The sequence below is a fragment of the Microchirus variegatus genome (assembly GCF_963457635.1).
Source record: "Microchirus variegatus genome assembly, chromosome: 2".
Classification (NCBI taxonomy): Eukaryota; Metazoa; Chordata; class Actinopteri; order Pleuronectiformes; family Soleidae; genus Microchirus; species Microchirus variegatus.
Genome location: NC_139803.1, coordinates 23,545,717 through 23,569,292, shown reverse-complemented (window position 1 = coordinate 23,569,292; position 23,576 = coordinate 23,545,717). Strand labels below are relative to the sequence as shown.

At 39.0% G+C, this 23,576-nt stretch overlaps 2 protein-coding genes across 2 annotated transcripts; both read left to right on the top strand.

The window, feature by feature from the left end:
* Positions 1–440: 440 nt before the first annotated feature.
* Positions 441–5,262, top strand: ponzr1 (plac8 onzin related protein 1). The gene is made up of 4 exons (XM_083909496.1): positions 441–527; positions 1,782–1,929; positions 2,527–2,672; positions 4,908–5,262. The coding sequence occupies exons 2-4, from the start codon at positions 1,794–1,796 to the stop codon at positions 5,046–5,048; spliced, it is 423 nt and encodes a 140-aa protein (XP_083765622.1). The 5' UTR covers positions 441–527; positions 1,782–1,793; the 3' UTR covers positions 5,049–5,262.
* A 3,964-nt stretch (positions 5,263–9,226) lies between these two features.
* Positions 9,227–19,152, top strand: LOC310940738 (active breakpoint cluster region-related protein; the record flags this gene model as incomplete). The annotated part of the gene is made up of 22 exons (XM_083905730.1): positions 9,227–9,278; positions 10,154–10,269; positions 10,374–10,478; positions 12,430–12,663; positions 13,104–13,211; positions 13,313–13,367; positions 13,445–13,497; positions 13,815–13,952; positions 14,075–14,196; positions 14,518–14,674; positions 14,774–14,893; positions 14,975–15,050; positions 15,697–15,792; positions 15,964–16,038; positions 16,149–16,246; positions 16,546–16,647; positions 16,931–17,094; positions 17,378–17,517; positions 17,839–17,973; positions 18,477–18,582; positions 18,685–18,823; positions 19,048–19,152. 22 exons carry the CDS (start codon positions 9,227–9,229, stop codon positions 19,150–19,152), a joined length of 2,496 nt encoding a protein of 831 aa, XP_083761856.1.
* Positions 19,153–23,576: the final 4,424 nt, after the last annotated feature.

Sequence of the window (23,576 nt, the reverse complement as noted above, 5' to 3'; positions counted from 1 at the left end):
CCTAGAAATTCTGTAAAACTTGCACTGAATTCAACTTAGAATGTTCTAATTTAAACATTCTATTCATATTACCACTAAAAATAAAATATTAAAAATATTGTGATTATAATGTTTTCTATAATTGAGAAAGGAAACCATATTTTGTGTTTGTAAATAAGCATCAGATAGATAGTTAAAACCTGCAGGTGGCAGCCCATAAAAAGAAATGGCCCCGTTGCTTATGTCTGGTTGTTTACATAAAATATATATTTTTAAATATTTTAACAAACCCAATCTTGCTGTTTTTGGTGACTTCGATGTTTGGTTTTTCCTTTTTCGTTTATGATACTGTTTTTCTTGCATTTAAAGCGCGTACGTTTCTCTTTTTGGAGTTCCGTACCACCCTCCTGTGATGATAACATGAAGGACGTCATAACGCTATAAGTCTCTTTTCCGTGGAATCGAAAGTTAGAGACATCCTTCTGTCGTTGGACGCACTTTTCTCTCAGAGCTCACACATCCAGAACGCAAGAAGGACATTGAAGAAGGTAAGAAAGCGTTATTTTATCAGTCTGAATGTGAACTTTGCTGTTTTTAAACCTTATAATATCGCGACGTTTGTAAGTTTGACGTCACGTACTTTTCAGTTCCTTCAAGAAAGTACAATTTGAACGTTGATAAAATAACGTTAATAAGCTGCATCTCAAGGGACATTTTACTTAACATTTTTTTTATTTTACTACCAAAGTCTTTTCACCACCATTGTAGCTCAGCCCAGGGTCATTTTGTGATTTCTATCAATAATTAATGTAAAAAAGTGAGTTCAATGTTTGAATATTTGTGAGTGTAAGCTAGCCTGCAAGGCGAAAAACAATTTTAGCTAATGTAACATTCTATTTTTGTCATTTTACACGGATAATTCCCTTTTATGTCACAGTTTACCACTTAATTAGAACAATAATTAAGTTCTAGTTCTAGTTATTATCAAAGTATTTAACCATTAATATGCAGTTTGTTAAGTAACAAGTGAAAGAAAAAGATAATTAAACTACAGCAGTTAGCTGTAACTTTATGCCAGCCTTTTTTCTTTCCTCCACAGGATGATTTTATGACTTTTGTCGAGAAAAATTACGTTAATATTGATACAAAGATGGTCAAAGTTTCATGTCATGGCATTTTACTGAACAAACCTGTATGAGAACATATGAGGGTGGCTCAAAAGAAAGAGCACTGTTATATATATATATATATATATATATATATATATATATATATATATATATATATATATAAATATATATATGTATGTATATGTATGTATATGTATGTATATATATGTATGTATATATATATGTATTTATATGTATATATATATATGTATATATATATGTGTGTATATACATATATATGTGTATAAACATATATATGTATATATATATGTATATATATATGTGTATACATATATTTATATATATACATATATATATATATGTATATATATATGTATATATATGTATAATGTAAATATAGGCAAATCTGTGGGACTAAATTAACCTTGGGAGCACCACATTCACAACTAGGAAAGCACTCGGAGAGCGCAGATGCCCTCCAAGGCAGCTCAGTGCCTACAAAATGGCGACAAAAATAGTGATAGCGTCTACGTATACGCAAAATCTAATCACTTGTTCCTGGTCCCATTGCGGACATGATGGGTTTACAAAAATTTTAAAAATACTCCGGTGAAAACATATACCTCCTTGGCAGAGTTCAACAATATGACAGTTTTCTTCATTCCTTCCCAGTAAACTTCAGCCATGGCCGTTTACCAGCAACCAACCGCTGTACAAGCAGTTATCCCATCCCAGGTGACGACAGTGACCACCACCAGTGTCCACATGCCTGGCACATGGAGCACTGGCATGTGTGACTGCTGTTCTGACATGGGCACCTGTAAGTCTACCCAACAAAGACCAGCTATGGCCCCCGTTCTTCATCACATTCAACTTCCAAAAGTTCCTTCATGGATGGAGTGACAGTGGTTGAGGGAATATTGTCCTTGCTCTGTGGAATCAGAACGAAATGCAGTTCAGGCACTGATCAGTTTGAAATCTTGTAGTAGGAAATGATAGGTGAAAAGCAGCAAAACATAGTTTTCAGAGTTAAAAAAGGTTTATTTTACTGTGGGGACATGTTAATTTTTTTTGATAAATTATTGTTGCACTTTTATCATTCAATAAGGAATTGGTTAGATCATATTAGATTGATACTTTCATGTTCATTTCTTGTTTGGCTCAACATCTTGAAATCTAAACTTTCCTTTCCCACAGTACAGACGATGGCAACTTCTTATTTTTATCATCCGTTTCCCATATTTTTCATGGCAACTTCTTATTTTTATCATCCGTTTCCCATATTTTTCAAAATGTAATATCTGCAAAATACTTTCGAGAGGGAAGGACTTGTATTCTGCCAACATCAAAATGAAACTTAATTTGACAAGATTTCCTGAATTTTAGTTCTCTTGTTTCTTTCTTTTATTCCCTGCAGGCTGCTGTGGTTTTTGGTGTTTCCCCTGCATGCAGTGTCAGACAGCCAGTTTAAACGGCTGGTGCTGCTGCATGCCACTCCTGGACGTCTGCTGTGTGGTGTCCTGCTTGATGCGCTCCTCCATCAGAGAGCGCCACGCCATCCCTGTAAGTCTGGTTTGGAGAGGGAGCGGGTATTAATGGGGCATCACTACTAACTATGACGATGTGTACAACTGGTCATCAAGCCAAGATGGTACAAATTGGCGAAGGTGTCCTAATCTGCAATGTGAGATGTCACAGTCCACACCTCAGATGGCGCCGATTAGCTTGCTGTTACTTGTACAGTCGCACATACACAATGCTTTGACACTGTTCCTCATGAGTAGAAGCCAGTTCAGAGTTTTTGTAGTGAACGCGGGAATAGAGTGGATTGGTATGATTAATCAACAGAAATTCTCTGTCATGAGCTCAAATGACTTTGAGTTAATCTCTCCATTGCCTCCAGATTGAGCATTGTTCAGAGGATTCAGCTCCATCAAGGCATCTATTGGATGATACCAGCTGTCAAACATACTGACATCCACTGGTGCCTTACTTTAAAATCTATTTTCCTCGAAATGGGAGCATAATTTACAGAATCCACATCATGTTCTACTGAAGAAGAGATGATTGTTAACTCTTAAGGAAAATGTTTAGTAGAGCTTTGAACTGCCCTGTGATTGGTCAGGCTGTAAACGAGGACATTGCAGAAGTCGAGTTCTCTGGTCACTTGATTTACACGTCCATTCCTTGAGACACGAGTGACAATTAAATTATTTTTGTATCGTACATTTTAATATTTAGTTTACTCTTGAATATAAATATCTGTTTCTTAGAAACATGGCATGGTCGTAAAAAAAGCCAAACCCCACAACTCTTTGCCCAGAGAGAAAGTGTTTTTGTGTCTGTTCTTTCTTCAGTTGTGTTTCTCTTTGGAACAAGTATAAATTTGAATGTTGGAGTGCAGCCACTATCATTTCCTCATTTCTCTCCACCGTAATACCGCACAGTTTGCATTTTTCACCAGTCGGTGAGGAAGAGAATTTCAAGATTTACAAAATGCCACGGATTTACCGAACAGAAAATGAAAAGTGAAACAGTTTTAAGCTGATTTCTGGAGAAACTGAGTGCACAGTTGTTGCACAACCTATTGAAGGAATTATTTGAAATCTGATCAATGATATACTCAATTTTCCTGTGTGAGATACACTACCAGTCAAAGGTTTGGACACACCTTCTCATTAGATTCTAGAGTAGATTCTCATTAAAGGCATCAAAACTATGAATGAACACATGTGAAATTATGTAGTCAAAAAAAAGTGTTAAATAACTTTCCTCAAAGTAGCCACTGTTTTCTTTGATTACCTGAATGGTTTTCCAACAGGCCTTCACTCTGCGGTGTGTCCAAACTTTTGACTGGTAGTGTATAGAAGCACACTGGAAAATAATTTCCATATTTTGTTTATTCAACACTTCTAGCCCAGTGATGGTCAGACTACTGTATATAATGTGTAAAGTAGCTGGATTTGTGTATCCAAATTTAGAGCATTGTTCTCCATAGTTCAACACAAACAAATACCATTGTACATTGTCCTGCAGCCTTCTAAGGAAATTTAATCTCACAAACATTAAGTTAACTTGAAATTGCACTTTCAAAGGGTCAAATTAGCAAATTGCAAAGGCTGCCATTTGTCATGTATATGCATCTTATCTGACAACAAAACAACTACTAACTAAAACTACTAAAACTAAACAACACATTTTTGTTCTTGATTATATTTGTTTTATTGTGCCTCTGTTTGGCCTTTGTGAACAAAAAGGATGTGGCATTAACACATGATCTAAACTGACTGCTGCATGTTGCATCCTTCATGCTAAAACATGCTCTGTTAAGCAATACTGTCAGGCCCGTCTGAGTGTTGTTTTTGGGCATAAATTAAGAATTCACTCGGTAACAATGACAAGCTACACATAATCAATCGATATTAAGTCCTTTTTAAATTGTTACCTCATGAAAGATGTGACTATGGACGGACATGGAAGTAAACTTCAAACTGGTGGTTACCTAGGTGGAAAAAATTAAAATAAATTCAAATGTTTTCGAAAGCTCATTCAGTCATGTTAACCGACAACTGCAGGGAACTGCACCAGTGGTTGTTTTTGCAGACACCCACAGACACACAGCTTTTGTTTTGTTCCAAAGTCCATGACATGACAGTGTGGCTTCACTCTTACTAGTTTTTTATCAACCTTATTTATCAGCTTCAGTGGGAAGTTAGGAAAAACCCACATTTGTATTTCAAGTAAATAAACTGCCATATGTGATGTTTTCAGCCCTGTGCCTTTGTCTTCCTCCTGCAGGGCTCTTGCTGTGATGACTGCTGTAAGCTCTTATGGTGTTACATGTGCGTGTGGTGCCAGATGAACCGTGAGCTGAAGATCAGGGGCACAGGATTGGCGAACACCGCCACTGTGGTCACCTCTCAGGTCATGAGGGGATAGGGCTCAACTGTTCGGAAACACAAATCATTCATTTGAGTTTGCTTTTTTTTAAGTGTAGCAATGATTTAAATGTTTTTATTTGTCTAAATCAGCTTATTGTAACTTTTTCAAAAAACTGTTTCACATTTCAAAGTTGATTTCTTGTTATTGCATTGTATGTTTTCTTAATATCATTTTTTTTGATGGACAGGATCAAGAGCAAACAAAAGTTCACACCCAGAGATTAAAACGTTTTTCTTTATTCCTTGAGTTGAATTTGAAGTTGAATCTCGTATTTCCTGCTGCTGAAAAGATGTTTAATTTCTCAGTGTGTACTTTACAGTTATGCACACTCACCGGCCACTTTTTTAGGATAATTTGACTTACTGCATCAAATGATGTAGACACGGTCAAGACGACATGTTAAAGTTCAGACGGACGATCAACACGAAGAAGACGATTGATTTAAGTGAGTATTTCAGAAACTGTTGATTTTCACACACAAACATATGGAGAATGGTCTTTAAATGATACAATATCCAGTGAGCAGATATAAGTTTTCTATGGGAAAATGCCTTGTTGATGCTAGAGGTTGGCAGAGAAAGGTCAAAACTGAAGCAACACTTGGTCAACAACAAAGCTCAGGCAGAAATAACCCCACACCTTGCCAATGTAAAACCCAAACCTGTCGTGTGGGAAAATCCGAGTGAGTCAACTTCAGCGATATGCAAATCAACTGGCTCCACCAAACACACGCTTCAGTTACAATCACCACCGTTCTGAGTCTGTGTGACTGCTGTTTAATCTCAGGCTGATTGGATAACTGTGCGAATAAGGTGTACAGTTGTTTCTAACGAAGTGCTCTGTGACCGGTTTTCTTTAAATCGATTGATAATTGAAGTGATGTTTGAGGTCTGGGAAATACCAATCTTTTTTTCTGTTCTTTTTTGTTTAAACCATTTTATGAATCAAACGATCAGTTAACATCAGTTAATATCGAAATGGCTGCAGGTAACTGACTAATTACTGTATGAACTGATTTACAACTGCACCGTTGAGTCTAAGGTGTTCCATCGCATACTGTGATGAGCTGTAGGTTTTTGGTTCAAATGCATTTCTCGTACAACCGTTGGATTACGACATCATACGTACACTAAATGATACTGCAAAGAGGAACCAGGAATCACAAGTTTAATTTAGACAGCAAGGATGTAACAGATGTTCTGAGCAGATGTTTCTATTTTGACTCGACTTGTATTAATGTAACCACAGAAACTGAACTGGTGATGCTGGCAAGAGAAGATTAGTAGTAGTAGTAGTAATAACCTTGATTTGTTTGATTTCAGAGGTTTTTTTCAGAGCTAATGTAAAGACACATTCTAACGCATGTGTGCGTAGTGTTTTAATGTTATAAATAATGGTAAATGGCTTAGATTTTAAGGCAGCTGTGCCCATAAACTGATGATCTACATTAGGACCTGAAACCAGTATGTTGAATCTGTCTCTCCATAAAGTGTGTGAATAATATCAGTTTAACACCAGACCAGATGTGAGAATGTCTGCACCAAGAGTTTGGACGGACACAACAACGATGCTGCAAATTTCACAACTTCTCCTCCACTTACTGTCAGTATTGTCAGAAGAAGTTCCTACATCACAATGGTGTGATCACAAAAAGAACCACATCTTCCTGTGGGTTAGGGTCTTTGAAAACAAAAGTAAAAGAGCTTGTACTTATAATAATGGTAATGAGTGAAATTAGAAATGTGCACCCCCTGCTGGTGAAACAATCTGACAAAGGTAACTTGTTGCTGACAAGTGGTCATAGCAATACTGCAATTGTTTGATGCTGTGTAAGGATTAGACCCAATAGTTATCAATTTGTAATAACTACAATATATAAAGTTTAAAAAAAATATTGAGTTCAACGCAATATTGTTATTAAGAAATCGCCATAACCAATATATTTTTTATGGTAACTGCATGCTGATAGCTTGCTATCTAGCTAGTTCGTCATCTAGCTAGCTAGCTCACTCGGTAGCTCGTATAAAAGTATAAACAAAGTGAGACGAAATACAGACATTAATATGAGAACATATAAAGAAATACAGTTAAACCTGATATACGGAAATATGAATAATAAACCACAGCTATTCTAAAATAAAGACAATTTTAAAATTCTCAGCAACATTGTTGTTGCTGTCTGAACTTAATCAGATGGACACAATTGTGGTGATAGCATTGTTTAGCAGCCACAAGAAAGGGTTTATATGTGTTACTCCAAGATGTTGTTTTCAAACTGTTCCCTTCCAGCTGTGTTTCAAAACCACAGAGGAAAAACAAAAACAGAAGGAAAAAAAGAATTTACTGAGGTTCAAACTGTAAATATAAACGCACTTAGGCACACTGAAACTGAGGAGACTACAAAGAACTCAGCCATCGTTGATTTGATCATTTACACCACCTGTGATAGTCTGACTATGCTCCGTCTAAAATGGCTGCTGTGCAAAAGACCTTTCATCTTTTCAAATGACCAATAGTAGTGTTGTTATCAAACAGCTAACAGTGAAAGATGTTTCACTGTTGCTTTTTTTTTTTTTTTTATAAAATCTGTTTTTTTTGGTGTTTTTTTTTTAAACAACACTTTACCAAATGTCTTTTAAAATGTCCCCTTTCCTTCCAATTCACTTGGCACATTCCTTCAGGAATCTGCCATAAAAGGATTTCTCAGAGAAGAAAGCTGCTTTGACAGTTCCTGAATCCAAAGCAGAAGATGTCCTCATGCAGTCTACAGGAGAGAAACAAAAAGTCTTATAAAGTACACGTTTTTTATTACTTTTAAAGGGCTACTTGAGTAAAAGTACAAGTATATTACCAGAAAATGTCTCTGGTACAAGTTCAACTCACTTTTGTCAGTATTACTTGAGTAAAAGTTTCGTATATTACATTTAGGCTGCTGTATCCAAAGTAATTTTCTGATATAAAATGTATTTTTGAAGAGAATTTAACAACGGCAGTTGTCCTTCAACTGGAAGGTCGTGCATTTGCTTCCCAGCGCCCATACACAAGTGGTGTAAAAGTAGAAGTTACGAGAAATATAAATAACAAACTTAAAGTACAGATACGTGTACTTACACTTAGTACAGTAACAAAGTATTTGTACTTTGATAACTGAAGGAGACCCCCACACGTCATTTTCATTTGAAACAGTGTGCTATTGTCTGCAAATATCCCATTTGAATACATTTGTGTGTGTTTTTTTGCTATTTTAAAATGTACATTTATATTAGGTATTAACAACCCCACATTGGAAGGAGCACAGCTATACTAGTATAGTTGTACTTGTACCCGAGAGCCTTGTTGGTTTGTTGTGGCAACACAAGCTGTGGTGAGGTTGTGTTATCGGTTTTTGTCCTGCAGATGGCAGTGTTGTGCTTAATTACAGTTCCTCCGAGCTTCATCTTTAATAAGACAAATTGGATTGTTGCTTGATGGAAGTGAAACTTTATAACATTTATTATAATGGCTGTTATTTATTTGGTTTCACTGTGGTGTAATTAGTTATTGTGCAAATGTTCTTATAACTTAATATAATATTATTGTATACGCACCAAGAAATTTAAAGGTGGCTGAACATGGCATCAAAAGTTCACCAGTCTTAAAAAACATTCACATTTATTTTATTGTTTTTAATAAATTCTAATTATAGAATCTGTCTTATGTATACTATTAATTGTATTAATTTGATTTAACATCACAGTGAGTAATTTATTTAAAGAAAATAGCATTTATTTGAATAGAATGATGTTTTGATCTCATAAAAAAAATGACAAAGACAAATAATTTCATGTTAATAATGGGGGTGCCATATTTTGCAGTGTAGTCCCAAAGCAGCTTGTTAAAGGTGAAATACTCATCACTTATTAAGTAATATTCAGTCATAAGTTATGGCGCAGAATAGTAAATGGACAGCAGATTGAAATCAACATGATTGCAGGAAATAAAGTGCAATGGATAAAGGTTGCCAGTTGTCATCTGTTTTAACGAGCTTCGCTCAGACAGGAAGCTGTATTTTCCTCTTTTGTGCATCTCAAACTGAAAGAGGAAGTCGTTTCTCACCAACTGTGTGTGTGTGTGTTTTACATGTTGCATCTCCACACTTCAGCTACAACGTGAGGTGAAAGACCTATGAGACTCTGATGGACGTCTACCAGGATGCTGTGCAGTACCTGCAATCAGAACACGTACCAGGTGAGGGACAAAGCTCATTTATTGCACTCTAGAATATGGCATTAGAATTTGCCTACAATAATCTCAAAGTGTTCAAAGTGTGATAGTATATTTATAATCCCAGGGATTAAGTGAAAAATGTACAATAATAATAATAAATAATGAAAAGCCTTTAGACCGTCAAATATATATATATATATATATGTGTATGTGTATATATTTATATATTTATATACATTTATATATGTGTATACGTATATATGTATATATATATATATATATATATACACACAATAAAATAAATCCAATTACCAAAATAAAAAAAGTAAAAAAAGAAAGCCTAAAAACACAAAACATTAAACATCTAAAAATTATATAGAGCATAGTAAAAACACATAAGATGCACGTAAGAAACGCATAAAAAAAACTATGGGAGTCCAACTCGGTCCAAGAAGGTTTTTAAAGACGAACCTAAAAGTTATTCTTTAAGTTTGTTACTTACTTACTTTTCAGTCATGACCTGTAAATGTATGATTTGATTTAATTATACTAGCTATTTGTTACTCAACAACTTTAAATAAAATCAAACCAATACAACTTAATATTAAGGAATGTCAAGAAACAAAGCTCAATGCTGTCTTTTTAAAGGAAGTTTTCTAGAATTGAACTCCTCATTTTACAGTGTTGACATGCAGAGGCCTGATTCAAAGTTGTTGATTGCACTGCTGTTGTGTGTAAAACAAAATGACAATAAATTAAATTTGATTAGTTAATTTTTTTAGCACTATTTACACCATCAAATAACTTTTTTTGAAAGAAATTGGGGCCGCAACTAATATATGTCAAAAGGTCACTCACAAATACGTTCATGTGTTTTTGTGCGTCTGTTGTATTAGTGGAAGTGGAGACTGATGTCTTGGTGGAGGATGTGTTCCAGGAGGAGGAGGAGGTGGTGATGCCCTCTTATCTTTCTTCACTTGAAGAAGAGAGCATAGACCCCCCTGTAACCCCTGTAAGTGCACATCCACGTCACAAATGTTTTGCAATGTATAATTTTCTGCACGACACTTTGAAGTCGATAACCGTAAATGATTTGGACGTGAACGTGTGATCCAGACATCGTGCAGCTCAGAGGAAATGTTGGAGAGGAGGCTGTTGGTTCTCAAAGGCATCGTGGAGAGTGAGGAGGTTTATCTGAGAGAGTTGGAGGTGCTGCTCATGGTAACTGATACACAAACACATTTATATCCCCTTTTTAAAAAAATATTTACATATTCAAACTAAAAAGAATCCTGCTGATATTATATTAATATAAATGACTGTATAACTTCCTCTTTCCCGCCCCCACAGAAGGTCTAAATGTTGCATACGTTGTTTTGAGCACGAGTAGCAGTCACGTCACGTCATGTTTCTGGACTTGTGTGTTCACATGCAACGTGTTTGTTGTTCTGCTTCCGTGTTTGACCACAAATTAATTGTAATAAGGTTCCTCTTCTCGCCTTGTCTCTGGCTAATACAGTGTATAGCTACAGCTAGCATCAGGTTAGCTTAATTTAGCCTAGGTGGAAAAAGCTAGCTTGGCTTTGTTTTAAAGGACCATTGTGTGTGTTTTAGTGACATCTAGGGGTAAACTATTACTACTGGATTCGGTACCTGGTGCTTTTTTTTTAGTACCTGCTCTGGTGAGTTTCTAGCGAGCTGAGCAGTCTAACACGGGAATCAAACCGAACAACGCTGAACTGTATATCAGTTAAAAAGACTTCCTGAAAACATGCGACAATCGCCAACATTTAGCAAGGAAATTTCTATCAATTTAGGAATATTTAATAGAGGAGTCTGGTGTATTGGTGGTGTAAGCACTGAACTAATCCTTTTATTTAAAGGCGACATATGTAAGAATGTGGCCAAAAACGGTTACTACACTCAAATTCACAATACCGAGGTCGTTTTCTCCGCCATTGTAGCTCAGATGTAACTGGCAACCCGTGGTTGCTCAGCAGCTGAGACTCTACTGACTGCAATGATTGGTAGACGACGGTAGGTGGCGCCACATGCCAAAACATAATTTCAAAACATAAACATGATTTGCAGTCTGCAAAAGATTTTCTTTTAATGCAAATATTTTGGCTGTACTGTTGTTGTTGGTGAGTTCAGTTTGTTATATGAACATTATTCCTGAAATCTCTGTGACATATTAGGAGGATTTTATGGTCAGTTGCTTTAGATTTATTACATAATGCACTTTTTACTCATTCTAATGATTCAGTGCACCGCAAATAACTGCTTTGCTAGTCTTTGCTAGTGCTAGTTTGTGTGTGTTGCGTATGAAACAACGACACTTGGGTGTAGGTGTGCTATGAGGACCCCACCCACATTAAGTAAAGCTGTAATGGAAAACAACGTGTCTGATACCAAACCGAGTAGAGTAGAGACGAGTAGTGTTAGAACTGTTTAGTGGAAAAGCACCACTAGAGTCTGTGTTGACATGACAAAATGGCAGACTTCATGGAAGAGATCCCACTCCTAGTTTTAAGTCATGAGCTGAAAATACAATTATAAATATGATATTCAATTTCATCTGATGGATCCCTGAATAAACCCTACACAATTAAATCTAACAAAAGCTGAATAGTAAATCTGACAAGAATCGCATGATATTTATTCATTCATTCACATTTCCATTTCTTTTGACGATTAAACCAACAACAATAAATGAAGTCTGACTAGCATTACCAAAAAGGATGAGAGCAGAAAAGTGTTTTCATGATAAGAGACAGTAAACTTTATAACAGGAAGACCTCAGTTTGTTTCTTATTTCTGGTTTTCTCTACTATTTATAGCGACGGCAAACCCGTTTCCTCATTCTCAGGCTAATTTTACTCTGAAGTGATTGTGAGAACTGCATCAGATTGCTGCTGGTTGCTGCATTGTGTGTAGGTCTTGAAAATCTGCTTCACTGTGTATTCTTATTTTGAAACGGGTGACTGAAGTTTGGTGGTGAAGGAAATGTAAACTGTATGCTTAGTTTATGTTCACACATTTTTGTGTTTTCTCACATGACCTCATCCATCTTTCTCGTCTATCTACACAGCAGCACCTGCACTGTCTGCCTCTAACCTTTCTCTTTCTACAGGTCAACTCCTTGACTGTTTCATTTTATTTTTATTTCTAGCCCATGAAGGCTCTGCGGGCCTCAGCTGGGACCTCCCAGCCGGTTCTGTCCAGTCAACAAGTCCACACTGTTTTCTACCAGGTGCCTGAGCTTAGAGACATGCACCAAAGCTTCTACTCAGACCTGAAGGCCCGGCTGAACGCGCACTGCCGCACGGATACTGCTTCGGGTGAACAAGGAGACATGAACCACACAGGCTCTGAGCTGATGGTGGGGGAAGTGTTTCTGAAAATGGTGAGGTTTTCCTGTTAATTTATAGATTGTATGACTGAGATACTTTCACATTGCATGCATTCTGGTCAGGCTCAGAATTCCTACAGATATAGAATGTAACATACTTTCCTCAGGAGATGGTGGAGACCAAAGCTGAGATAAAATCCAGACAAATCAATAACCTATTTAATTTTGCATTGCTTGAAACTGTACTGCAGTAACTTTTAAATAGTTATGTACATTGAAACCTTTGTTAAATGAGTTTAAACATAGCTCTATCAGTGATTGAGGTTGATGGGATAAACCGCTCCCTTAGTCAGGTCTGATTTTTCATACATTGTTTGTATTCACAAAGAACAGAGGCAGAATCATAACAACAGAAATACCCAAATGTTACACACTGCAGCTTTAAATGTAACATTTTAATTGATATCCTAATCACTTCATCTCTGCTCCCACAGGTGAACCAGATCGGTCTCTACGGCGGTTTCATTCAAAACTACGAAGATGCCGTTGAAGTCGTCCGCAAGTGCACACAGTCGGACCCTCGCTTCCGAACTCTGGCCGAGGTACGAACTACTGAGCTTCCAGAGCAGCAGTGTTAACACACACAATATTCACCCACTCACCCAGCAGCCTTACAGTGATATCTCTTGACTGTTCCTTCCAGAGCATGATGTTGAACAACGGTGCTGACAAGTCTCGCACCAAATACACATTTGAGGGTAAGAAAATGTGTTAGTTATTTGTTTTATAACGTGACTTATTGGCAGTTGGTATCTGACGTTTTGTCCCTTTACAGCTCTACTGTACAAACCTCTGGACAGAGTGACCAAGACAACACTAGTGCTGCGTGTGAGCAAACCTCTGAAAATTAATTCAACATATCATTTTGTTAATGGATTTTTGTTGTGCTCTGTTTGGACTCTGTCAGGCAATACTATCAGATCTGACTGAGGGAGTGTTTGTGTGCATTTATGCTGTTAATTGCTGAATGTCTGGGTTTTTTGAGCAGTAGAATTCACTTCTGAAATGTTTCATGGATGCTTATGTGCGTTTTCAGTCGTCTCACTTTACTGCGCAGGAAACCCAAACTTCACCTCTGAAACGTTCTTTGATACTCATCCTGCTCGACAGTTTCTGACAGCGAAAACCTCTCTGTGATCTTTCAGGACCTCCTGAAGACGACACCAGCGGAGCACAGTGATTACGTAGCTTTGCAGGAAGCGCTGAGATTGTCTCGCAGCTTCCTGTCTGGTGTCAACGAGAGTTCACAGTGCAAGCGAGAGGTCACGCTCAGTCACGGCATGGTGAGGCTTGTGTTCCTTAAACCTGGCAAAGCTGAACATCTAAACATTGTTTAACTGCATGTTTACATCTCCTACCACACCTGAAAATGTCCTATATCTGTGTGTGTATCGATCTCCCACAGAGACGTCAGCTGATGCGTGACGGCTTTGTGGTGGATGGTACTGACGGAGAACGCAACCTGCGACACATCTTCCTTTACACCGACCTCCTGCTGTGTGTCAGATTAAAACATACCACTAGAGGGTGAGTGTAGGAGCAGCGAAGACTAAGGCCTGCTGTGGGAAATGTGGTTTAACCACTTGTTACAGTACACCTTACACCTGAAATGACGTGTTTGGGAGCACAGAAAGACTGGTTACCTTGCAGCTTGGTCTAAATCGCTATGAGTAGTGAAATTGTATGAAGTCAAGTGAGGAACAAAATTGTCTTCACTCAGTGCTGGGGGATTGTTATAGCAGCAAAAGACACTAGCAATAAAATGAATTATAATATAAATGTATCGAAAGTACATGGAAATGGTGCATTCTCTTCTGAGATACACGTGTGTAACTATGTTCCTTCCAGGAAGCAGGATCAGTACAGGTTCAGCTGGTATCTGCCTCTGGCTGGACTCAAACTACGCTGGTCTGCAGATCGGGAACGATTGTCCGACACACACCTCCGCTTACACACCATAAGAAGCAAGATGTATCTCCTGCGACAGCAGATGCGGCAACAATCGGTATGAGTTGTGAGGAAAACGCAAATACAGAAAAATTAGTGTGAATTTTATATCAGATGTGTGAGATGCAAAAATGTGTGTGTGTGTGTGTGTGTGAAGAGGGGATCCAGAGGAATGTCCTTTGTCGCTCGCACCAGGAAGAAACTAGAGCAAATGGAGCTGATGCTGCTCACAAACTCTCCTCTTTATAGACTGGAGCTGCACAGCCCTAGTGGCAAGGTACACACACACACACATCAACATTATATATTCCATACAGCACCTAAAATATAAAAACAAATTGTTTTGTCTCAATTGCAGAGTCACACTCTCCTCTTTTCCTCATTGTATGAACTTGAAGAATGGAGAGAAGTCATTCATAAACTCACTGCAGACAGTAAGCTCTCTGTTGGTTATCTTTTACATAAATACATTTTAAAAAACAATTTAAATGTAAATATGGTCATGTTTTTCTTTCAATTAGCATATTATATTGTATGTCAGTACTTAAAGACTGATTAAAGAGTGTTATAAACAACTTTTGACATTTTTTTAAGAGATGCATTTGTTGAAATATAGCTTCCTTCAGATGGGCTGCACATAATGATTAGATATGTATACGATAATGGACTGCTTTTTAAAGCAGTTTTTAATACAAGGTTTTCAACTAAACAAAACATCAACAGATAATTTGATGATTTCACCTTAACTTTTAAATTTCATTATACTGAGGTGATGGGCATTTTGTTTTTTGACCATATTTGATTTATTATTTGGTGATTTTTGCTGATGTTTAAATATACCAAATTCTATTGTAATAATGTGCAGATTAATTCCTTCAGCCTTGTGAAGTTTTCCATTGCAGTACCATTGTATTGCTTATAACAGGTTATAATAACATAATGTGCAGTTTATAATATAGAATATGTGAATGTATCATGGTCACTGCAATATTGTGATGGTAAAACACGTTTATATCGTTTCAGTTTTTCTGAAAAGTGTAATCATTTCCTGACTGTTGCTCTTCTTGACTTCACTGTCAGACATAGAAACTGTCCCACCAGACCTGCTCACACTCACCAGTGCGTGTGTGAAACTGAGAATGACCCAGCAGCCACCACAACACATCTCCAATGCTGGTACGACCACCAACTATTTTCATCTGTTTTTTTTTTTTCATTTCTGCAGAATCACAACCTGTGTGTGAAATAAAATCCACTCACTGTGTGAGGCTTTGTATGTTTGATCTCTTCATGTCGGCCATGTTCAGGACCGTATGATTCAGGCTATTTCTGTGTGTCTCCCGGCAGTAGAGAACACAGAGTCATTGTGTGGAACTCTGCGTGTGGCCATACACTCTGCCCGCGGCCTGCAGCAACTAGCATGTACGATTTCAGTATTTCAAATTACACAAAAAGGTTTTTAAAAATGGTTGGTTTGCTCCTCCACAAGCAAGTCAACAATAAAGCCCATGTTGTTTTTCTTCTTCTTTCAGATGTTTACGTGTGTGTGGAAGTGGATGGATGTGACTTTTATGACAATGAGACACAGACACACTCTTCAGCCCACAGCCTCAATCCATACTGGGACCAGGTCAGACTTTTAAATGACACGAATAACCGGTAAATGTTGACATCTTCATGTCTAGACGGCATCTGATGATGATGTCAGGCCTCGGCTGAACTCGCAGCACATTAAAGAGTCTGCATCGTGTCTGCGCTTTAAACATGATCAGTGGCAGTAAAGCTGACTCTAAATCCCACTGGGAGTCGGGACTGTGAGGCTTTACGTTGTGAGGCGTGAGCGCTCCCATCACAAAAAAGCTTGAGGACGGTGAAGTGTCCAGTGTCGTGGGGGGGTGAGGTTAATAACTTCCTCTTTATTTCCAACAGGAGCTGTCTTTGCAGGTTGACGGGGCTCAGAACCTGCGGCTGCTCTGTGTGAGTCAGTCTGACAGACAGGAGGACACCGTCCTGGAAAAAACAACTTTAAAGGTACAAAACTCAACTACTGTTTGTAGTTTGAAGCAGCTGATAATTAAAGACTGACAAACATAAGAAGCATATTTATATCATGAATACATCATTTATTGTTGCACTCATCTGGTTTGAGAAGTGAAGCCTAAGAGGTTGGACTAATGTACAGGGTGTCCTCGAGGTCTTAAAAAGTATTAAAAATTGATAAATCAATTTTGGGAAAATCAATGCCCTTAAAAAGTATTAAAAAGTCTTAGTCGGGATTTCATGAGGTATTAAATTTTGTCCATTGCTTTCACAGTTGGAGCCTAAATCCCTGACTAACGGATGGAGGAGACAGATTTTACAGCTTGGTTCTCTGGAATTGACTCTGTCCCTAAAGTACAGTCACCACCTTCTTGAACCGCCGAGCTCCACAGCTTCACCGCTGCCTGTTTTCAGCGTCCCTATTGAGACTGTGGCTCAGTAAGTTCCAGCCAGTCTTCTGAATAGGAGACGGTTGTTTCACTAGCCCCAGTCTGTGCTCATGTGTTTTTATAAATTATGTAAAATGAAAGCCATCAGTCTAGTTTTATTTGACCCTCTGTGCAGCTTCAGGAAGTGAGGTGGTTTGTTTTGTGTGCACCGCAGCCTGAAAAAGAAGCAGAAGTGCGGCAACAATGAAGTGAATCAACCAGATGTCTTAAACATCTGAGGATGTGTTTTTTTCCTGCCTCCTTTTTGCTTAATACTTTTAATCCTCTGGCAGACAGGAGGGAGTGCTGGTTCCCCACGTGGTACGATGCTGTGTGGAGGAGGTGGAGAGTAGAGGCATAGATGAGGTGGGAATCTACAGGGTTTCAGGGACATCCAGTGAAATCAACGCGCTCAAGACCGCTTTCAACAGCAGTAAGAAAACACAGAGTTGCATCATCACTTTCCTGTTGCGCTGTTATGTTTTTAATACTACGGTTATTAATAAATGCTGAGATGGAAACTCCGTGTAGTCGCTCGTAATACCCGAAACTTCTCCTGCAGCTTTGAGGAACTCCTGACTCATAATGCACCAAACGTGCGATTCTGCTGGAAATTATTACATTATTATGGCTTTTAAAAGCTTTTCGAATATAGTTGCAAAACAACATCCCATAAAAATACTAACAACATTGGAAAGGGAAGGAACATTGAAAGGAAGACTAATTATTCTAATGCTACTCATCACTTGCACAGATCTGCGTGAAGCTGTGACCAGGCTGAGAAGTGCAGAGGTGAACAACGTCTCTGGCGTCCTCAAGCTGTATTTTAGAGAGCTGCCTGAGCCTCTTATACCTGCTGAGCTGTTCCACAGTCTGGCAAGGATGCTGGGTAAGAGGAATGCATTCTGTCTCATGAAGAGTAGTCTCAAAATAGAAACTAATGTGACATAATTGAAACAAAATGCAAAGATCTCTATGTGTTGGTTGGACGATTAAGGGTTGATCACTTTTTGTGCATGATACACAAATAGATTAATCAAATTGTATGGACTACTGTAAAAATGTGGTGGTCCAAAATGGTGGCCTGTGTAGAGGTGACTTCGACTGATAGGAATATAAAAGGCTCATTCTGGGCTAATGAACAACAATTCATACCATCAGGTAATTTTTACACACTATACCTTAAAAAAAAGAAAAAAAGAAAAAAGAAAATCGGCATAGAAATGCCATTTAAAAAAATTTGATTTTGTGTGGAGTGTCTTCATATTACTCCGTCTATCTCTTATTGTCTGATACATTTCCTGTACTTTGACAGTTGTCAACAGCTTGTTTGACATCACCACTAAATGCTAATCTAAAATGCTTCATATGTTTGTTTGTTGTTACCTTTAGATATCCAGGACCAAACCTCGCGTCTCGTCTCCATGTTGTCTCTGCTGCAGTCCTGTCCTGTGACCAACCGCCACACCTTCATCTACCTCATGCACCACCTGCGACGGTCTGAAACAAGCACCCACACATGTTTTCTCACTCAAATCCATTTTTTTCCTTTTTTTTTTAACACTTTCTTGACATTTTCTTCTCATCTATGTTTCTTCAGTGTGTCTGAGAAGCAGGACATCAACAAGATGACTCTGATGAACCTGGCCACAGTGTTTGGTCCGAGCCTTTTACGCCCCCCTGTGGCTGGACAGGGTGATGACCCAGCTGTGAACATTTCCCAGGAGGTGGTGGTTCAGGTGCGGATGGAGGGATGAAACAGAGAGAAAATGATCAATTAATCAGTAAATATGAATAAGTTGTGAATGCTCAGTCTGTATTCTAAACTGTTCCTGTTTTATTTTTTTATTCATTATTAACTTATTTTTATTTAAAATATAGATCAGAAAAGGTAGGAAACCACTTGCCAATAATGTACTGTATATCAACCCATATGTCTTGAGTCTGTGTATTTGTGTTTCAGGTCCAGGTGGTTTTCTGCTACCTGCACTGCAGCAACCTCCCTGAAGCCCAGATTTCTGTGCCACATGACGCACACGCTGAAGATGACGAGACCACCCGCATGTGAGAGACCAGCAGCAGCAGCAGCAGCAGCAGCAGCAGCAGCAGCAGCAGCAGCAGCAGCAGCAGCAGGGTCACGGCTGGCAGAGAAGTCAGAGAGTGTGTGCGTTTGAAACAAACTGAAACAAAACAAATGTATTTATAATGGGCACAGTTGTTTTTGCACAGTTTTTGTGACTTTTGAAATGTCCCGTGTTGTAAATAAATGAAGTACAGTGTGTAAACATAGTTCAGCTACCTTTTTTTTTTCCTACATTAAGTTTTAAATGAATTTTGAAATGTTGAAAATCAAATTACTGTGCAATAATGTGTTCCTTTTATTAGATACATAGTCATATTTTCATCAGCAGGGCAAGAGGATGCATATCTTCTTCTACACTATCTCCTTTTTTAAAAGATTTCCAGCAGCACATGAGGCTGTGTGTGCCAGAGAGTACGTCACTACCACTACCATGTCGGGCACGAAGGCTCCAAAAGACTCCAAAATATGGTAAATTCATTGCATGCTTCATGTGCAAGTTACATGTCACGGATGTCTTTGTAGCTTATTAGATGTGAAGTGTGAAAATTATACTCTTTGTGAAGACCTTTTGTTTGTCTTATGTGTTATATGTCGTGCCACTGGTCTGCAGGCGACATGGTGTCTTCCCTCTTTGTCTCCATCTTCATCTTACAAATCCAATTCGCAGGGGCGGGGATGACTACTTCCGTCATCCTTGACGGGCTACCGAAGTCTGTCCACTTGTAATCTTGTTCTTCAGATCACTGCTCTCTCTTACATCGGCATCACAATGGATGCTGCCCTGATTTATCTGTACACCTCCTCTTCAAGTTTCCCTTAAATCGTGAATACTTGAACTAGTTCACTTGGGCCAGCAACAACGGCACATTCTTAATGAGGTTGTTTTTTTTTCTCAGACATTGAGACTTTTCGCCCTGTGCAAGAACTCTGACTCATGGGTTCACTTTGGCATTGGTGTAACTCACAATCACTTTGTCAAGCAGGTGCTAGTGTGCAAGGGATGTTTAGCAGGGATTCTTGAATCAGAGGGTCATCTTCAGAGCTCATAAGCAGCAGTTTACAAGGTACTCACTCTCATAATACTCTTGAAAGAGCTATAGCCATGGACTTTTCTCTTGATGTCGTCAATGTCTACAATGGAACTCACTGTGTGCATCCTGAATAGATCTATATCTATCTTTCTATCTGAACCTCCTTTAACCAGACTGTGCTTCTGTGAGAGGATGATTTTCCTTCCCGAAGTTAGAAACAAGTTGTATAAGCATCTGAAATTATCCCATTGATGGATTGTTTCCGTGGCCGTGATAGCATGCTGACAGTGCTCAGCTGGGTCTGAGGATCCATCCCGCTTAATGAAAGCATCCATGGCTGCCAACTCCAACCATGTGCGTCCATAAGTGAATATTCTTGTAGACGTGAGCTCAATGTTTGGAGGCGCTCCCAGGTGCGTGAGAGGGATCCACAAACTTTCATACGTCTCAGTGTGGCTAGCAAAGCCAGGGCACATCGCCGCGGTGATATCATCTCCTGTGAGTAAGTATGACCTGGTTCCGCTGGACCAAGAGTACTCAGATGACCATTCTTACCCCCACAATAGATGAGGAATGTATTCTTGGGTCAGCTGAGGACAAGACGTGAGAAGGAAGCGATTGAGCGACGTGTCCGTGTGGGTCAGGGTTTTTCACTCCTGGTCCTGGGGAGCCACTGTCCTGATTCAAATAAATGGGTCGTTATCAGGCATCAGCAGAGCTTACAAATGAGCTGACCGCTTGAATCAGGTGTGTTTGAGCAGGGAAACATCTAAAACATGCAGGACAGTGGCTCCTCAGGACCAGGAGTGAGAAACCCTGGTGTAGGTGATGGTGGTGGAGTTCCTGACATCCAAGCAGCAGGTGTTGATGAAGAGGAACATGGTCACCACTCTTACCAGAAGTAGCAGCTCTGTTGTGGAAAAAAAGTGTTTCCTGAATTGTTCTGAATTTTTTTAATTGACATGACATTTTAAAATGAATTGTTTTGATATTTGAACAATTGAAATTGGCAGAAAAAAAATATATCTAGGAATGATATTTTACACCCTCCACAAATCTATTTTATTTGAGTCCCTCATGCAATATTATTGTCTGTTTTTAGTGTTTTACAGGCCTTGGCCCAGATAGGGTAAAGAAATTCAACTGCTGTTTAAAAATGGATGCCAACTGCCAACAAAGAAAAGTCGAAAACTTTGAAGGTAAAAAACTGGAAAATGTCAAAGCAGTCACCGATAATATCGATCAGGTTAATTCTTCTTCTCCCTCCACAATTGAACCATGAAACCTGTGCTGTAGCTTTGTGAAAATCTCCACAAATACATACATGGAAACACGCAGTTTGAATAGAAGTGGTTGAGCTATGACTTTTCCATCAGCAGAGGGAGTTTTATCAGTTTTATTAAAAGTTCTCGTCCACATCGGCTTAAAAGGTTTCCGGTCCATGTATGACCTGCTGGAAACAGCATTTGAGAAGTTAGTGTTCCCATTTGGTAGCTTTATGTTTTACAGCAAAAGTGAATTTGACGTCGCATAAAACTGAAATGTATCCACTTGATGTGTCACTTAACGTAACTTATGGTTTTTAATATATGCACGCAGGACTCCTGAGGAGGCAGGTGGAATCGGTGGCTATGGAGTAACATGACGCTGAAATGTGGTCGAGCCAAAAAAAAATCAGGGGTGCAGATGTAATAAAAAGGTCGGAGGTCGCCTCCCCGAGCCTGAAATCCAATCAGTTACGGTTCAAATCCAACTAGACGGAGTTCACCACGTAGTGTACACGCCCCATAAAAGTCAAGAACACACTTTATGGTATGTTGAAAACACACACACACACACATGACCCGTGTTGGATGCATCCACACCACATATGGGAGTCCCTTTTCAAGCACACCACCTGGGCAGGCCGGGCTAATGTTACCTCCAACCTTTTTACCCCTAAAACCCCCTTCAGTTGTTTGATCCCCTAATCCTGGACCCCACTATCCAGCCCTCCCAGTACTAACAGACTGGGAACTGTGCGTGGACGCCATAACAAAATCCAGAACTAGTCCAAAACTGGGTGAAAGAAAGAGGCTGGATCTCCCTGCCTGTCGCCACGCTGCGTCATAAATCACTTGTCCCCTCGAAACACGGTGGCTGCCAAAACAAGGTTCCGCTTGAGGGACTACAAAGACAAAAGTGAGGTTCCCATTGCAGACTACAAAGCTGAGGAAGTGCTGAGACGTTTGTGTCTAAGGACTGGAAAAGACGACTGGTCGACACCTGGGACTGGTGGGAAAGTTTTTTTTTTACTGGAGAAAGTCAGGTTGACTTAAAAAAAAAAAAATTATATTACAGAAACTGTTCTGACCTTTAAACCCTGTAGTTTTCAACGTGAGCAGACCATGTGTGTTTTTTGAGGTTCAAACGTTTTTCGTCAAAGCTGCAGTGTGTAACAGCGGTGGAATTCACTTCTGAAATTTTATGTAGGCCTTTTACATTTTCACTCACATAAAGACTTCCTGTGTGCAGTGCAGTAATGCCGCCTCAACAGAGCTCACGGACCTAAGCAGCATTGTGTGAATTTGACATTTAAATGTCTTGTAGTGGACATTTTGTTTAAAATGTACACACTACAGCTTAAACTTAATGAATCATGACTGTCTGACATCTGTTTTATTTAGTGCTGGGCACGCCAACACGCTAACGTTAGCGCATGACTCGTTTCCGTGAGTCATGCACACATACACAGTACACAGGTACGCTGGTTATTTGTAGCGCTGCTCTTTTCTGTTTAATAAACAGACCGCTAACGGCGCTAAAGGAGCGAACGCAGTTAACGGAGCTAACTGGCAAACGGTGCCTGGAAACTACGTTACTTCAGAGACTCATTTTAACTCATGGTAATGCCGTTAACGTGCCCAGCACTTTAAGTGTAAATTATTAAGCGTTTTATCATCTGTGTGTTGTATGTTACAGATCTTTTGGGAACCTTTAACAGTCGTCTTTCACGCTGAACAGTTTAAACGTGATGTGAAGGCTCGCTCCGTTACCTTCAGGAACAATTCAAAGGTAATTTAAAACAAAGCAAAAGCTCCCTGTGAGAACATGCTTGTGATGTAGTGATGCAGTTGTGTGTGTGTGTGTGTGTGTGTGTTTGATGGCATGTGCGGAGCCGTGCCATACTTGATTAGTTTTAATCTCGCTGGGAGTCAGGTTGCCGTGTCGGCGGCGTGTCTGTATGGAAGGCATGCAGGCTGCAGATCATAGGGATTGACCCTCTGCCTCTCAGGTTAACAGAAGCTCTCTCTCTCTGTGTGTGTGTGTGTGGGTTCTTGTATTTGTTATCTTGTCAGGACCAGTAATCCTCATGGAGACCAAAAATCTGGAAGAACC